The 19,180-nt window shown below is 30.9% G+C and overlaps 2 protein-coding genes across 2 annotated transcripts; both read left to right on the top strand.

Annotated features, from left to right (window-relative positions):
• The first annotated feature begins 2,074 nt into the window (after positions 1–2,074).
• On the top strand, positions 2,075–4,610 carry LOC137812188 (GDSL esterase/lipase At5g45670-like). Its single transcript, XM_068614105.1, has 5 exons — positions 2,075–2,422; positions 3,155–3,279; positions 3,374–3,619; positions 3,786–4,041; positions 4,142–4,610. The coding sequence occupies exons 1-5, from the start codon at positions 2,176–2,178 to the stop codon at positions 4,363–4,365; spliced, it is 1,098 nt and encodes a 365-aa protein (XP_068470206.1). The 5' UTR covers positions 2,075–2,175; the 3' UTR covers positions 4,366–4,610.
• Positions 4,611–8,113: 3,503 nt separating this feature from the next.
• LOC137812187 (probable dolichyl pyrophosphate Man9GlcNAc2 alpha-1,3-glucosyltransferase) lies at positions 8,114–17,161 on the top strand. The gene is made up of 6 exons (XM_068614104.1): positions 8,114–8,903; positions 9,570–9,753; positions 9,871–9,978; positions 14,277–14,438; positions 16,346–16,598; positions 16,702–17,161. The coding sequence occupies exons 1-6, from the start codon at positions 8,488–8,490 to the stop codon at positions 17,148–17,150; spliced, it is 1,572 nt and encodes a 523-aa protein (XP_068470205.1). The 5' UTR covers positions 8,114–8,487; the 3' UTR covers positions 17,151–17,161.
• The last annotated feature ends 2,019 nt before the right edge of the window (positions 17,162–19,180 follow it).

Here is a 19,180-nt window from a genome sequence, read left to right as displayed (position 1 = left end):
TATAATTCATTGTCCATAACCAAAAACAAACACAAATCAACAAATAGACTCTTTTTTTATCAACAATAATAAATGAATATAGGAAGAGAACTTAAATAATGTATCCAAATTGACTAATTAATTAAATAAAGATTTACGTGTAAAAAAAGATTAATTAAATGTCTTCATAAACGTAAACCTTGAACCAAACAAAAAGATAGAAGCAAAATAAATACTGACATTATTAGTGAAGAGTTAATTCCATTCCGTAACATTAAAATCAAGAAACTTTTTTATTTATTACATTAAACCTGGCCTTTCTTTGAGCTGACTTTATTATATTCAATACAGTCAAATCTATTGTGATAAAATCCATAATTATTTACTAATTAATTTGTGCCAATAGATTATTCATCACACCAAAAAGTATATATATTATTTAGTATAGAGAACCCAAAGTTGTTGATAAAGTTTACTACAATAATTTACTTTTTCCTCCTTTGATGTCAATCTTGTTCAAGGGTTATATAATTGTTTGGTTTGAATAAACAAGACATGCATCCACACGAAATTAAGGCAATAGCTTCAAATAACTTGCAAAATGTTATATGTTGGATAACCATCCATGAAGAACAGTGTAGTGTGGGACCTTTTGCTTTAAATGCTTTAAATGAATAATTATAATAATAATATTAATAATAATGGAGTGCTAGAAACAAAGCATATTAGGTGTATGACTTAGACCAAGTCATTCAATTCTTCAATCTACTATCATTTCTCTATATGGGAGTAGTAGGTAATAACTAGGTATATTGCATGGTTTTTCAGAAGATCAAGTTTATGTTCTTTAGAGATTGATCCCAATATTTTTATTTAACTATTGGTACGTATTATTGTTTTTTTTTATATGTATCTAACATCTATAATATAATTTAAGAATAGAGACAAATAAATAATTTAAGAAAATAATTTTAAAAAATATATAATTTATATTATGGTTAAACACGTTATGTATTTACAAGTTTTGTTCACCTTTTATTCATTATTATGCTGTAATTGTAGTTATATATCTACATAGTACTCAATCTGATAACAAAACCAAAATAACTCATTTTTCTATATATATAATCAATCCAAATAAAAAGTATAATAGAATTTAAAGCACATATTTATTTATTTTATAAGTCAATTTAATGAAATTAAATTAAAATTAAAAATTTAAGATGATATTAAATGTTGTTTTTGTTTTTAAACTTAGTTATCGATATGTTTAGTTTTGTTAATTTCATTTTAAAAATATTCAGATTTTGCAGATAATATTAAAAATTATGTGTTAACTAATGTAAAAGTATATAAAAGAGCACAACATTCTTTGAAAGGCATCTAAACGGGCATTATTAACACAAACATCTATTCTGTCAAAATCAAACACAACATCTCACTTTGTTAATTTATTACTCAATCGGTCCAGCATAATTCAGTTGCTGCTTTCGTGTTTTTAACTAACTGATACCAAAAAAATTATAAAGTTATAATGGAATACTTTTTAGAAGTGTATATAAATTTGAGGTTAAAACAAAATTTTGATTTCTGATATTTATATTTGAAGTTTCAGTTTAACTTCAAAATCTCCTTAATCCCTTTAAAGTTTCTGTATCGAATTTATTATGCCGAATTATGGATAACAAACTGTAAGAGATGTTACTTAAATAAAATCAAGAGCATTAACTAGTGTAAAAAATTGTCTGAAGAAAAGTTTTAAGGAAAGGTATTGAATCTAGCATATTAGCTATGTTTGTTCATGCAAATCAAACTAGAGTTTTCTTACGTGGCTTTGAATAGTAAGAGTCCAAATTTTGATCTCTGCAAAATGCAACTCTGCATTAAAGTGGAATCACATCAGTGATCAGATTTCATGAATGAGGTGGGGTGGTACAGTGGAATTGGTAATGGAGCCATTTCATTCAATCTCACAATATATCCGCGTCCATTTAATGCACCTAACCAACACTCCCAACTGTAAAAGTTATACACTCTAGACTCTACAGCGTGCTACTGTATTTATTTCCCTACTATATATACTGCTACTCATGTCACACCTTCCACATTCAATCACTCACGCGTGCCCTAGCTTCCATAGCTACCTCACTCACTCTTCATTTCCTCACACAAGTCAAATCCACCGTTTCTTGCTCAATGGCAGCTTTGGATCTCACAGCTGCAAGCATGTTGGCACTGGTTCTGGTTCTTGGCTTGTGGAATGGGGTTCATGCTGCACCACAAGTGCCATGCTACTTCATTTTTGGTGATTCCTTGGTTGATAATGGGAACAACAACCAGCTTCAATCTTTGGCTAGGGCTGATTACCTGCCCTATGGGATTGACTTCCCTGGTGGACCTTCTGGGAGGTTTTCCAATGGGAAAACCACTGTTGATGGAATTGGTGAGCTTCCTTTTTCTTCATTACCTTATCAGTATTGCATGACAGCATTTTAGTTGAAATGCATACTTGTTTGTTTGCATGGTCTTAAGATTCACATGCATGCCCCCATAATAAACATCATTGTCAAAGACATGGTTACAACGAGTCAAGGACAGCGAAGTGGTCCTAAGATCTTATGTTTTTCTTCCCTTTTTTTAACCTATTAGTTAAGTGTGTAACTGAAAACATCTTAATATGGGCATGTGCATGCATAATGGTCTATGGGATGCCAAACTGTGCTATGCTAAAATCAGACACCAAATTAAATGTACACCTACACCGCCTAATATTTTCTCTAGAAGGAGAGGGTGAGAAGCATGGATTTTTTTACTGGTGAAATAAAAAATGGATCAAGGTGCAGATGGCAGTGAAGAAGCAGACTAGAGCACTGCTTTCTGGCACTACCCTGAGTTAGCTTACCCCTCATAAAAATTTCATGCACATGGATCTGTTTGCCAGCTTTCAATGTGCAATTGAAGACGTATAGAGGGGTGTACTTCATTTTTTCATTGACAAAGAGGTAGAATTGTAGAAATAAAGAAAAAATTTACTGTCAGATTGTTATTTACAACAACTATACTGATTTGGTAATAACAAACAAGAACAAGAACAAGAAAAAAGTAGATCTGGCACAAAAAATTGATTATATAGAAAGGTTTCTCTCTTATTTGACATTCTGTTGAAATTTGACAGCTGAACTTCTGGGATTCGATGATTTCATACCTCCATATGCTGAAGCTAGTGGCGATGCTGTACTTAAAGGAGTCAATTATGCATCTGCTGCTGCTGGGATTAGAGAGGAAACTGGACAGCAACTGGTACCCATAAATTTACTTCATGCAACATCACTTTTTTAATCACTATGGTTAATGTTTGGTATTTATCTTCTAAAGTTGTTAATCTTTTTTGTAGGGAGGGCGCATTAGTTTTAGTGGGCAAGTGCAAAATTATCAAAACACAGTGTCCCAAGTGGTAAATTTACTAGGAGATGAGGACTCAGCTGCAAATTACTTGAGCAAGTGCATATATTCAATTGGGTTGGGTAGCAATGACTATCTAAACAACTATTTCATGCCTCAATTCTATACAAGCAGCAGGGAGTACACACCAGATCAGTTTGCTGATGTTCTTATTGGCGCATATACTGACCAACTAAAAGTTAGTCTCTTGCTCTCTTTGTCTTTACCAATTCATCTTTTCCATCTTCAATTTGTCTATTATAACATGCAATGCTTCAAAAAACGTTTAATCTTAACCATAATGTCAGGAATAAAAGTGAAACAAAACAGAAAAACTTAAATACTGACTGTTTTTTGTCATTCAGACTTTGTACAACTATGGAGCAAGAAAAATGGTGCTGTTTGGATTAGGCCAAATAGGTTGCAGCCCAAATGAGTTGGCCCGAAACAGCCCAGATGGTAACACATGTGTTGACAGAATCAATAATGCAAACCAAATGTTCAACACCAGATTGAAAACTCTCACTGACCAATTCAACAACCAGATGCCCGATGCAAGAGTCATCTACATAAACTCTTTTGGTATCTTTCAAGATGTTATAAGCAACCCTGCAGCCTATGGTAATTATTTTCTAACCAAAACATTTTCTAGTCATGATTTTACACTTTTTTAGCACCAAATAATATTAACTCAATTCTATTGACATGAATCAACTTTCAGGTTTCAGTGTCATAAATGCTGGTTGTTGTGGGGTAGGAAGGAACAATGGTCAAATTACATGTCTGCCAATGCAAACTCCATGCCCAAACAGGAGAGAATACTTGTTTTGGGATGCTTTTCATCCTACTGAGGCTGGCAATCTAATTGTGGCTCAAAGAGCATACAGTGCTCAATCTGCATCAGATGCTTACCCTTTTGATATCCAACACTTAGCTCAGATCTGATCTCTACGATGAAAACTCACTAGTGAGGTAGTGGCTATAAGCAGTGTCACAACCACATCTAATGTTCTTGGAATGTGTTATTTATTTCTTTTAAGTCTTAAGTTTTCTCTAATATTTTTCTTACATATTCATATATGCTAAGTGTTCATGTGGATTCCTAAGTACACGTGTAATTGTGGTGAAACTATGGAAGATTACTTATTTAATTACAGTGAATAATATGTTGTAACTTACGGATTTGGATACACAGTGTGAAAGTTTCTTTTGCTAATACTTTTGAACAAGAGTGTATGTCAATATATACAGAAAATTTAAAAGTATAAAATTAGAAAGTGTCTGTAATTAGTTTAAAAATATTATATTTGAATATTAAATAATTAACATGGAAACAAATGACACATGTCACTTTTTTAAGAATTTTGTTTATATTTGATCAGTTTTATATTTATTTAAAATTACTTTAGTATTGAAAACTTAAAATAAATATGATATATTATAATATTTTTTAAAAATCCATCTATCCATTTTAGAAATTTAGAAAAGAAAGGAGAATTTCAACGAATAATCTAATATTTTTCTATAACACATATTAGTTTTATTTTTCATTAACTTTGACTCAAATTTTATTAAATTTGAATATAAAAAATAAATTGGTTTTGAATTAGGGAATTATTAAATATTTTTTAAAATTATAAAATACCTTTTTACTACAAATACTGTAAAAAAATTCTTTTAAAATGTTAAATATTTTATAACAAAAAATTATTAAATAAAGATATATATATATATATATTATGTACTATTTTTAAATGATTGTTATTATATTTATATTTATAAATAAATTACATAATCTTAAATTTAAAAAATTACAATTTTTTTTATCTTATTTTAATAGTATAAGTATATCTTAATTAAAATATAATAAGATAATAAAATCAAATTTGTTAGTGGTTAATTTATTCTAAGCATATTAAAGCGATTTTCTTCAGTTTTTCACTTTCAATATAAAATTTGAACAAAATTGTGTGTTTAAAAAAAATTCAAAAAATTTAAACACACTTTATTTTAATTGATTTTCTATTGTTTTCAATTGTGAATACTCCTAATTAGTCAATGTTTGTTAATGAGTGATTTTTATTAAAACATAAAATATCTTAAATAAATCACCAGATTTACAAAATTTTATAATTTTTAATAAGTTCTGTACAATAAAAATGTTTTAGATTTTTTTTTCTGAAATCAAGATTCTAACAAAAGTATATTTATATTAAGTAAAAACCTAGATAATATTATAGAAAATAATAATAAAAATATTTCTATATACCCCATAATATATGAGTAAAATAATTATATTTTTAAAAATATGTCACTAAAACAAACATTATTTCGTATAAGGAACAGAAAGATTTTCATAAAAATCTCAAAAATGTACTGTATATTTTATATTTATTAGTTTCTAGATGACATATTATATAACAGACAAAAGTGAAAAATCATTCATTTCCCTCTCATTTTGAAATGAAAACAATTTAAGATTCTTTTGCATAATAATTCTAAGTAGGTCACTTAGTAAAATAGTTTCACTCTCTCAATGTATTATTTTTGTCTATTACAAATATAAATGTAAATCCATGTAAAACTCATAACATTCGAAGGACCTAACTGAAAGATTGAGACATTATCTTTTAGTTATCAAAATATCATGCCATTAAAATAAAACAGAAGATTTTGATTAATAAACTAGGAAAAAACAAAAGAATAAAAAAAATTTAATATTCTACTAAAGTTAAGAATACACTCACTAAATATAAAGTACAACAAGTAAAAGTCCAATTATTTTGATAAAGTCCAAGAAAAAACAGTATAAACAGTTAACTTGATTAACAGGTAACTAGATTGTTTTTTAGAAATTATTATTTAATTTAATTGATTTTTTACTTTATCATCGGAACATCTTGCAGGTATATCCACTCTGCGAGAAATCCAAGATCAACATGTTCAAGAGATTCGAGAGCAACGAGTGAGATCCAAAATCTACCTAAAAGAACCAATATCCACCTATCAAAGTATACCAAGACCCACTTGTTAGAAGAATTCGGAAGGCAGTGAACAAGAGAGGATCAGAAATCACTACAAAAAAAATGATTAAATAAAAACTAATTTTAGAGACCAAAATAAAATAATTAGTCATTGTATTAATTAAATTAGAGATCATTTTATAAACTAAAAGATTATTGATATCTACAATAGTTTTTATGATTAATAAAAAATTATAAAATAGTTTCTAAATTAATATCTAACTATTAACTATTAAGGTTTTAACTACTAACTACTTATGTTCTAAATTAGTCTCTATTAATTTTTTGAAACATTAATATAATTTATTTGGAACTAAATATTAGAAAAAAACACATTTTATTATAAAATAAAAACATTAATTAATCTAATTTTGAAAAACTAAAATTACAGTCATTTTTAGACAAGTATTTTGTATGATACGATGAACACATCTTAATCTGTGCATTAGTTAAAAAAGTGTTTACAAAGAATTTTAAATCTGCAGTTGCATTCTTCTATGTGAGGATTTAAGCTCAAGAAATACAGTTAGTTTTTTTTTTAAATAAGTCTAATAAGTCTAAGAATTTATTGAAATAACTAACTGAGGATTTAAGCACAAGAAATAGTAGTTAGTTTTTTTTTTCCGATACCTCCTACTTTCCTTCTTGAACTTCTATATTCTTTTAAGTAGTTTAATTTTGTTACTTTTTTTTTTCTTTTATAGCATATACCAAATAATAAAAAGGTAATCCCAAGTTAATCATTAAATATTTTATGTTTTCAGTTTTTCATAAGTTTGTCGGGATTTGAACTTCAATGAAACTGACTATGAATATGGAAAAACACAACACATTCAAAAACTTAACTATGAATAGAAATGAAATGGATAGATGAAAAGAAAGAAGACATAAACTCAACCCGATTAAGATAATTTAGAATCCGAGATGATAATTATTTGATAGATAGACATCAATGAGGATAACCTTTTAGTCTTGCGAGATGAATGCGAGTTTTCTCCTTTCCATTAGCATAAATCAAGTTTTCTTACTATGACTAAAATTCTTACAATAAGAACATAAATTGTCTTCTTAACCTTTTGAACTGAATTTATGTTTCTAGGATTTATAAACAAAAAACATGATAATTTTTTTAATAGAAAATTTATTCATCATGATTATTTGACGAGTCTCTTCACCTCGAACAATGTAAAAGACTTAAAAAAAGAAGAAGAAAACTATTTTTTTCATAATTTCTATCTTAATAAAGTTATATTTATTATTCAATTCAGATAGGAACTTAAATATTTGGACGATTCAACAAACTTAGCAAGAGTGACAATATACTTGCTATTTTCGAGCTTCATATTTTGACAATCTGCAAACCTTTTAAATTACCCTTTGCACTCCATTATGCAAAATAAAAGATGCCTTGATTGGCACCAATTTTTTTTTTTAACTCGTAATACGTAAACATGACTAATTGCATAAAATAAGTATTTGTAAGAAATAGGATTTCCAAAATAGAAAATTTAATAATTAGAAAAAAGGTCTCAAAATTCTTAACAAGATACTTGTAATTAATTACACCTCAATTAATTTATAAACTATATTTCTCGGATCCTGAATCAACACTATTTTCTGTTTTAGCTTCGTATTTATTTAGCCTCACGTTCTGCCTTTTAGTGTCATTTATACTTATTATTATTATTATTATTTATGCTTCGAATATATATGTCTTTTTACTAATTTTATCTTTTAATTTTATATACTTGTATATGGTTGCTTGTGTGAATTAGTTTGCTTCATTTTTATGTATTTTCAGTATAATATTTTACATTATTAATTCGAAATCATCTTGAGCATGTGACTCCCAATTGAGCCAGTATGTGCAAAATTTGGGACAATGGTGCATCATGTTCATAGACAAAAAATAAATTATTATGAAATTGTAAAAGTTGACAAATTTATGACATTTTATATGTATGGTAGTTAAATTCAATAAAATGGATTTTTTTTTTTGGTTTTGTGTTGAATTTTCCTTCAATTTAGGGAATTGACCTTGTGAATGGATCTGAGCCGATTTTCTGAAATGGGGAAGGGAAAGAAGGTTAGAGACACTGCAAGTCATGATTTTGATTGGCGGTGGTGGTTGGTTCGGAATGGAACAGCAGTTGTATTCATCACTGTTGGGTTGTTTGCATTGTTGGTCCGTGTGGCGGTGTCACTGCACCCTTACTCTGGTGCTGGCAACCCTCCGAAGTTTGGGGACTACGAGGCTCAGAGGCATTGGATGGAGATTACCACTAACCTTCCGGTCAAGGAATGGTATAGAAACAGTTCCAGCAATGATCTCAGCTATTGGGGACTCGACTACCCACCTTTGACTGCGTACCAGAGTTTCATTCATGGCCTTTTTCTTAGATTCTTCCATCCTGATTCCGTAGCTCTTCTCACTTCCAGAGGTCATGAGTCCTATCTTGGGTGCGCATTTTACCCGCTTTTCATTCCCAATTCTATGTAAAATGGTGTTTAGGTAATTGCAATTTGACATGTACCTCACTTGCAATATGGTCTCAATTCAAATCTCGTCTACAATTCAGGGTTTGAATTAGGTACAGGGAAAATTTTAGATCTAATTCATTAGGTGCTTTTGGTCCTATTTTCCAATCTGCATTGGCGGGTCACTCCGGTGTTCTACATAATTAGGGTTTGCATTAAAGATCAACATAGTTTATTGAGGCGAAACAGAAATTCTATTGGGGAAATAACACTAAAGTATTTAAGGAACTGCATCTGAATTTTGTATTTATTCATACTCGTTTATGTTAGTCCCCAGTATAGGTAGCAGAATGGGGAAAGAGTTTGAATAATGAACGACTGTATTGAAACCGGAACAAAATTTTGGGGAATCAAAATGAACATGTTACTTCATTTGTTGGAATCCCACGTTAACTAGAAAGATAATCAGATTATAGTATATAAATGAATGTAAAACTCATCATGATTTAGCAGGGTGCTCATCTTTTAATATTTAGATTTCTATTGATGACTACAATTTTCTTACTTTCAATTTAGTCGTGGAGTAGTGGGTATTTTAACTTTGATATTATCATTATTAATATTTTAAGCCGTTGCTTACATCTGCAGAAAACTACTCATGAGGTGGACAGTCTTATCATCTGATGCCCTGATTTTCTTTCCGGCTGTCGTATATTTTATTGTTGTTCATTACAACCAACCTTCAAGGAGCCATAAAAGTGAACTACTATGGCACACTGCTGTGCTATTGCTAAGCCCTTGCTTGATCTTAATTGATCATGGTCATTTTCAGGTTTCAAAAGAAATTTCTTGAGTCTTTCTTGTTCAATGCCTTTGGTTCTTTACAAAATTTTCAGTCACTCTTTTGGTAGTGCTGTAGTTTTGAATATTGTATTTTGTTGTAGTTCAGTTCAACTGCATCAGCTTGGGTTTCTCTGTTGGAGCTGTTGCTGCTATCCTCTCTGGAAAAGATTTGGTGGGTTCTGTTCTTTATTGTCTAGCTCTAAATCATAAACAGGTTAGTCTCCTTCATCGTTGCATTGGTCTATTTTCATTTGATTTTTTTTTTTACTTTGAGCTATTTTTTCATGGTCTATGTAGTCATATATGGTTACTCAACCTTACCCAAGAGGATATATTATTTGAATTTTTTTGCACATGTGCTAATATTGCGATAGTGTGGCCTTTCCTCTTTACTTGTATTCCTTTTGGAGTTGGTGTTAAATTGAGATGCCAATTGTTTTGTACATTATGTTTGTTTTTATCTTGGTTGATTCACTTGAATTTGCATATGATGAAAAACTATTGAATTCCTAGCTGATGTTTGTTTTATATACGAAAAGAAGGAAGAGTACATTACAAGGAAAAAAAAAATCCTATAACACTCAACCCTTAGACTAGGTACATACACCCAAAAAGCAGCTTTATAAGAGCTCTACAATACAATAACAATCATAATTTTAACACTCCTCCTCTAACAAGAGCTTATAATTGTATGACCAAACTTGAAACATATAGACTCATTCTAAGCCCTCTCAAGGACTTAGTGAGAATGTCTGCCAACTAGTTATTCTAGCTGATAAACCGAGTACAAAGTTCTTTGCACAACAACTTCTACCTGATAAAAGGACAATCAATCTCTATGTATTTGGTCCTTTCATGAAGTATAGGTTTGGAAGCAATATGAAGGGCTGTCTGGTTATTATAGTAAAACTTCATCTACTCTAATTCACAAAATTTCAACTCTTGAAGGAGTTGTTTAATCCACACAAGTTTACAAGTGACCAAAGCCATATATCTATATTCAACTTCTGTACTTGATTGGGCTATAGCATTTTGTTTCTTGCTCTTTCAAGAAACAATATTTCCTCCAATGAATCCACAATATCTTGTGGTGGATCTCCTGTAAATGGGACAACCAATCCAATTTACTTCACAATACCCTATAGTTTGAGTATTCCCTTTCTCCCCATATAACAATCATTGTCCTCCAGCCATTTTGATATATTTGGGGATGCGAATTACAACATTCTAGTGATCAATGTGAGGATTTTGCATGAACTGACTAACAACTCCAATTGCATAAGAAATAATAGGTATTGTACTATAGAGATAAAAAGTTTTCTCACCAACCTCCTATATCTTTTTTGGATTTGAAAAAGTTTCACCTTGGTCCACCATTACTTTTGATTTGGATCCATAGGACTATCAATAGGCTAACAAATTTGCCAACCTATCTCCTCTAGAATGTTAAGAACATATTTTCTTTGTGAAATAATAACACTTTCCTCTTATTGAGAACCTAGAAAGTATTTCAAATAACCAAGATCTTTAATGTGAAAATGACTAAAAAGTGCTCCTTCAGTTGAAAGATCCTAGTGGTATCATTTTCTGTGATAACTATGTCATTAACATAGATTATTAGATAAACACTCTTCCCAAGAGAGGTATGACAATAGAAAACTGAATGATTTGCATCACTTCATTTCAATCTAAGAACTTTCGTAGTATGATTGAACATACTGAACCAAGCTCAGGTTGATTCCTTCCAACCATAGAGAGAGTGACATAATTTACACTCTAGACTAGACTCTCCCTGAGCAACAAATCCAAGAGGTTGATCCATGTAAATTTCCTTCACAAAATCACATGAAGTAAAACATTTTTTATGACAAGATGGTAAGTGGTCAATAGCGAATAGCCGCCATTGCAAGAAAAAAGTTTAACTAAGCTAATCTTGGCCACAAGAGAAAAAAATGTCACAGTAGTCAAGTCTATAAATTTGCGTATATCCTTTGGCTACCAACCAAGCTTTAAGGAGATCAACTTAATCACTAGGCCCAACTCTAGGAGCATAGACCCATCTTCAACTAATTGTTTTCTTTCCAAAAGGAAGAAGAATAATAATCTCCCACATGTCATTGCATGAAAGAGTCCACATTTCATCAATCATGATGGCTTGTCGCCATTTAGGATGATCAAGTGCCTCGCGAATAGTTTTAGGAATAGTGGTGGCAAACAAAGAAAACACAAAAGAAGAATGCGGTGGAGACAAACGATGATAAGTCAAAAAATTGTAAATAGGATATGGATTAGTAGTAAATCAAATACCTTTTTTTAAGAGATTTGAATCATGAGAGACTTCGGGAAGAGTATGCGGACTTCTCAATGTCTTGTGTTGGTATGCAAGGAGAGGTGGTGGAGCAATATCGGTTTGGTTCTCATTTGGGCTGGAGTTAACAAAAGTTGGTATCTTTAAAGGACCAAAGGTTGGCACAGGGAGAACCTGTTGCATGGAAGTAAGAGTTTCCACAGAGGACGAGAAAAAGGACATATCCTTAGAAAAGGTGACATTTGCTGACATAAAATATCTTTTGGTTGTTGGAGAATAGCATTTGTATCATTTTTTAAGGTGAAAATATCCCATAAAAAAATACATTTAATAGCTTTTGCAAAGAGTTAGTCTAAGCTTGGAGATACATTATGTACAAAACAATGGGAGAATTCATCAATAAAGGTTACCAAATATTTGAAGCCAAAAGATGTGACATGACTAGGTCCGTAAATATCTAAATGAATTGGAGAAAAAACTGAGTTACATCTTTTTTCAGTTTGTTTGGGAAATGGTGGCCTAACATGTTTTCTAGTTGACATAATTCACGTTCTAACACTTGAAGTTGCTTAAGACTAGGAGCTATTAATTTAAACTTGGCTAGACTTGGGTGAATAAAATGATTATGCAAAAAATTTGGGGTTAAGGTAGCAAAACAGGACACAAGTGGGCTCATTTTCAGATTACACAGTCCATGCGATTCATATAAATAGAGGAGATTTGATATCCTTTAATAATAAAGATGATAGTAGAATAAATGAAAATGTTCTTAACTATAGATATATAACTTAAGATATTCTGAATTATATAGAATCTGCTACTTATTTCTATAATTATAATAATTTATTAATTAGTTTGCATGTCCTAAATCCTAACTTGCTGGTATACTTATCAGCCTATACACTACTTCAAACTCAATTGGAATTTCTAAATATTTTACACTGTCAATTTAATGACTTTGTGACTTTGCTATTGTCTGTATGGATCAGAGTGATAAGTCATAATAACAGTAATTTTTTGGTTGTGTAGTTGAATATGATCCTTAGTTGACAATAGCATATAGTTTTGAGTTTAATCTGAATAGTAGCACCTTTTTTTGGAATGCATAGTAGCACAACAGGTGTGGTTTTTGTGTCTAAGGTGGATGGGGATTTTGTTTGTCCAACATAAGGACTTGAAGGTTCACTTTGAAAACTTTCACCTGGTACACTTGAACACAAAGCAAAACCTTGTGTGGAAAGGTTTGTGGGTGACAGCTGTGAGAGGAATATGGGAACAAAGAAACCTAGTCATTTTCAAGCAGGGGAAGCCTGATGCGGAAGAGATCTTTCACCGGGCACAACTCAACTCTTGGCTTTGGTTGAAAAACAGAGTACACAATTTTAACTTCTCATTTTCAGATTGGATCTTAAACCCTGAGCTATGTGTTAAGAGTTATAGATGAAGCACTCTGCTGTCAAGAGGCAATCCCTGGATCTGTGGTAGTTGCTCGGTTACAGGCATGGAGTGTGGAGTTTGTTCGTTTTCAAGGTGGTGTTGTTGAGGAAGCTTAGAGGCTTGTTTTATCAAAGGCCGGTTCTGCCATTGTAAGGAGGGGTGAAGGTATAGGTGACAGGCAGGTTACCCTTGGCTTGGTTGAGCTGGTGGTTACTATACCGGTCCAGGTCATCATGGCTTGTGATTTTGCAATAGCTCTTGTATGAACTTTGGAGGTATTGGCATTGTTGATATGCTGGTTTTGCTATAAAAACACTGCACTCGGTTTTATTTCTTTGGTTTGAGGCATATGCTGCTTTCTCTAGCAGTTCTCCCTCGCCACCAGGCTTGGTTTTGTTGTGTGCTGGTTTTATGCAGATTCAGGTTTTGGGACTGAGTATCTTTAACTAGTTTAAGGTTTTGAGTTAAGTGGTGTATCGCTTAACTTTGATCTAATTGTTGAATGCTTAATTAGGAGTTTTTATGTATAAGGGTTGGAACACCCCTAAAGTGTTTCTTTTAAATTCTATTAATTCATTGCTGATAAAAAAAAAATAGCATATAGTTGTCAGGAAATGGCAAATGAAAGTAATGGATTAGGTTGCTGTTAATAAGCTAAGAACAGAATGTACTGTATCCAAAGTAGTGATGATTGCATCTGGTCTCATTTTGTGGTTTACTCTCCAGCAGTGATTGCTAATTACCTTATGCGTATCATTTTTTTTCAGATGAGTGCATATTTTGCACCTGCATTTTTCAGCCATCTACTAGGCAAATGCCTGAGGCGGAAACATCCAATCCTTGAGGTGTTAAAACTTGGGTTGTTTGTTTTAGGAACGTTTGCAGCTGTGTGGTGGCCTTATCTATATTCAACACAATCCATTTTAGAGGTAACAATGTTGTCATTGCCTGGTACAAAGTGCATTTGTATTCTGAACTTGTATTTTTGTTTCATATTCTTACCTTTATCGTATTTGTTTCCCTTGAACAAAGGCTTTAGAATTTTTACCTTCATTTAAGTTTCATTTGATCGTTCAGAAATTGGTAGGGCATTTTGTAGTCAAAATATTTATGTTGCTCCTGCCTTTTGCTTATGGTATTCATCCGACCTGGGTGAAATCTGGCTTGGGCTAGACTAAATGCCTCATGAATGGATTTCATCTTGAAGGCTACTGTAAACTGATTTAGTATCTGTACTGTCAGAAAGCTTTTCAATGATGATATATAATTGGTTAATTTATTTGTATGACATAATCTTGACTGTGTGATCATGTTTTCCTATCTATCTCGTAGGACCATATGATCTGGACTTTATGTGTGCATATTCCTGATTTTGCTACATCTTTGAGGCCTGTGTGCCACTTGTGGAATCAACTAATTATCCTAAAAATTATTTTGTTTCCTGATTTTCATTCAAAATTCTTTATGTTTATTATTTAGTAATTTGATAATAGTATTTGTCCTTTGTGCTGTCTGCTGAGTAGTCAGTAATCAGTATACTAATTAAGAATTGTCTTGGTTTGGATAGTTACTTGTGAATAAAAGTAATAAAAAAGTTGGACATCAGAACTAAACAAGTAACACGAGCCTTGAATATGTCTATTAGAAGGGATGTTTTCATGCATTCTAGAACACGGATGAAGTATTAATGTCATTTGGTGAATCTTTCAAATAAAGGAGCAGATCTATGAAATTTCTAGATTAACACTCAACATTTAATCCTCAAATGCATAGCTCATATCCCGCTCTGTCTTCAATGTTGTGTAAGGTAATAATTATAGGAGTTTGTAAGCTACTTATTCCCCTGTTGTGTTGAGTCTGTTAGACAGTTGATGATACCATTGTTTGTCCTCCTTGATATTTTTTTTTATTCTTATGGTTCTGGGAAATGAGTTGAATGTAGATTTGAGGTTTATTTGGTTGGAGCAAAGTGCTAGAATTTTAAGCTGCTAGTCTATACATGTGAAATTTTTTCAGAATAGGAATCACATGATATTTTTTCTATCTTCCTCGTGGTTTATGCCCCTACTTTTTTAAGTGGTGTCTTCATTACACTTGATTGTTTAATCTCTCCTTAAGTGTTTTTAGTATTTCTTTCAGTGCTCTCGTGAGGATTCCTGATCTTCCTGCTTTGTATTTCTCTTATAATTTTATAATCAATGTATGTGAATGCACGGAAAGTTTAAAAATCATTATGCACCGTAGTTTAAACATCATTACACAGCATGCTTGCAAATTAAACAATGTTGTCTGTTTCACTCATTGTATTCTTTATTTGATATTTGGAAAACATGCAACCACTTACTGCATGTTTAAAAGCCATAATTTCATTTCAACAAATTAGTCACCTCCGTGAAAGAATCTCTATCATTCTTGAATGCTAGGCATGCTTATGGTTTGAAATTGTGTTACCTTTCTTCCAAGAGTAAAACTTCTGTTGCTTTAGTATTTTGTATAAGTTCCACTAATACAGGCTACAGTTTAGGGAGTATTATGAAGATGAAAAATTAATCTTTGGCCAAGTATGATATTCATAGATGAATTTGGCAAAGTGAAAATTTGCAACTAAAGCTATGAATGTGAAGCCTTAAATGAGGTATTAGAAATTGATTGTTTGATAAGAGAGCAATAGGTCTAAAGTCTGAGGGATTTCAATGTAGATATGGCCGTAGTATAAGTTAAACTTAGCCGTGGGTGTTGATTGATACATTAAATTAAACAGCAGAGATGCCTTCTCAACTATTTTCTGATCCTTATAAAGGACCCTTGTTATTTGCATGTGGCACTTGTAACACAGGTCCTCTCGCGTCTTGCTCCATTTGAAAGGGGATTATTTGAGGATTACGTGGCCAACTTTTGGTGTGCCTCTTCAGTTGTCGTCAAGTGGAAAAGACTGTTCACAACCGAGTCTCTGAAGCTTATCAGCTTCACTGCAACAGTTATAACCTGTCTTCCTTCAATGATTCAACAAATAAGGTCTCCCAGCCACCGAGGTTTCCTTTATGCGCTGCTTAATAGTTCTTTCTCGTTTTACTTGTTTTCTTTTCAAGGTTGGTAGTATTTCTTTTCTTTCATATTCCAGAATTATGAAAAAAGATTGTTATGAAAAACCTTATGAGAAATTTGTCTGTTCCCCTTTTTTTTCCCTTACAGTGCATGAGAAGTCTATTTTGCTGCCACTTCTTCCAGCAACCCTTCTGGCTGTTGAAGAGCCTTTTATTTTCAAGTGGCTCACACAATTCGCCATGCTCTCCATGTTTCCTCTGATATGTCGGGATAACTTGGTTGTTGCATATTTGGCTTTGCTTGCTCTCTTTTTCCTGATACTCAATGCGCCTGTTCAACACAGAGTGAGAGAGAGTAATCACCTGAGTAATTATATGGGCTCAGCCACCATGTTCCTTATTTTATGTTGCTATTTTGTTCTTCACATAGTTTACTTGACCATGCATCCTCCTGAGAAGTATCCTTTCCTTTTTGAAGCAATTATTATGAATCTGTGCTTCTCTCAGTTTGTTCTTGTAACTCTTGCCTGCAATATAAAGCAGTGGCTGTTAAAGAAACCTGCCAAATTAGAAGAAATAGAAAAGAAGTTCATTTGACATTGGTTTCATTTTTGAAGTTAGATGGATTGCTCGTTAGACAGATGAATGTGGAGGTGCATGTTTGGTGTTTTTCGGCAATGTTTTTCAGAAAGTGAACTGATTGAGTTTTACCTGCATTAACCTCAACCCTAATGATTTTATAAATTTTACACTTCAGTTTCCGCTGCCCTCTGGTTTCATTTTTTTGTCTTTCTCCATGTCTATATTACTCAGCTTTTGTTGGTGATAAAAATAAACCTTTTTCATGGTCGTGGTGAGTTAGAAGGGAGTAGGTTGATGAAAGTACCATTTGTTAGAGCTAAAAGTCTACAAAGAGAATAAAATAAAGATTTACATTTTCAATTCATATTTCAATACAGTTGAATCCCACATTAAGTTGTACCTAATGAATTACAACGATGCATGTATCTTTCCGATTTTTAGGAAATTAAAATAAATTCAGTAATATTAAAATATTAATCTTGATTTTTAGGAAATTAAAATAAATTCAGTAATATTAAAATATTAATCTTCTTTCTTTTTACGTATCCAAGATAATATATTTAAGTTATTTTTTTTGTGGTTAAATATGTGTTTCGTGCTTGTATTATATTATAACATGAAATTAAGTTTTGTTTAGACCAGAAACTTTAAATTATAGTATAAAAATAATTGGAATAAATTTTTTAAAATGTGAAATGATTATTAGTTTTTTCAAAAATTGTTATTTTTTTAAAATTTATTATTGTTTTGATTGTAGATCGATGTACATTATAATTATTTTCAATGGATTGATGAATTAAAACATCAAATTAAATTAATTTTATATATAAAAAAATTATTTTAATAATTTTTATACTACAAGTATTTAAATGTTTTAAAATATAGATCAGAAAAAAAAAATCAATTTTGTGTTATAATACAGATGAAAAATATATTTAATTTTTTTTTATACATAATGTAAGACCAAAATTTTGAATGTTTTGATCTCAATTTGAATAGTGATTGGATGGACCGGTTTGATTTGAGCATGATAACACAAGACCATATTTCCAAGTTCTGACCTAAAAGAAATAATTAGTTTTCGTACTCCTATGGTTACTACTTGTACTTCTATGGGGTATTGGAAATGTCTAAAATATTCATGATTGGATTGTGGAATTAAAAACATGTTACGAATTACATAGGATATATTTCGGTTATATAATCGTAAAAATGTATTTCAGATTAAATAATTTAGAAATGTATTATAGATTACATAATTTATAATATATTTTTAAATTTTCAAATTGTGTAATTTGAAAATGTATTATAGATCACGAAATCCATAATAATTTTTATATTTTCATATTACATAATATATTAATATATTATATATTATATATTATATAGTTTGAAATACATTTTTGAATTACATTTGAATTACTGTAATCTAGAATTTATTTTTAGATTTTTAAATTACGTAATGTGAAATATATTTTTAGATTGTTTAAAATACATTTTTAAAATTCAAAAATATATTTAAAATTATACCATCCATAATACATCTTAAGTTTTAAAATATATTTTTAGATTGCATTATACATTTTGTTTAATCTATAATACACTTTTGAGTGTTAAAATGTACAATTTAAAATGCTTGCAAACCAAAGATAATTTGGATTTTTGTCATAGTTATGTATGTAAAGGAAGAAAGTATGAAGGTACCAATTTGGTCCAACCTCATGTGTCTGTGTTAGACAAGTTAGACGACCTAAGAATTATAGGTCAAAAATTTACTTTACTATTTTGGTTGATGATTACTTTTTTTTTTTAAAAAAAACCTTTCCTTTAAAATTAACATAAATTTGGATAAAATATAAAATGAAAACACGTTTTCATTTTAATTGGGGCGGAGCTAAGAAGGTTTCCCTTCTTATTAAGAGTATCTACCAAAGAAAAATTTAAAAAGACAACTATAAGCACATGTTTGTTTTCTTCCTGGTCGAAAACCAAAACATTTACAAACATATTTTGTTTTTGCTTACATGTATTAAAACTTGTTTAAT

The sequence above is a fragment of the Phaseolus vulgaris genome, chromosome 2, assembly GCF_000499845.2.
Source record: "Phaseolus vulgaris cultivar G19833 chromosome 2, P. vulgaris v2.0, whole genome shotgun sequence".
Taxonomy (NCBI): Eukaryota; Viridiplantae; Streptophyta; class Magnoliopsida; order Fabales; family Fabaceae; genus Phaseolus; species Phaseolus vulgaris.
Note: the sequence above shows the minus strand (reverse complement) of the source record. Positions and strands in the feature narration are given on the sequence as shown.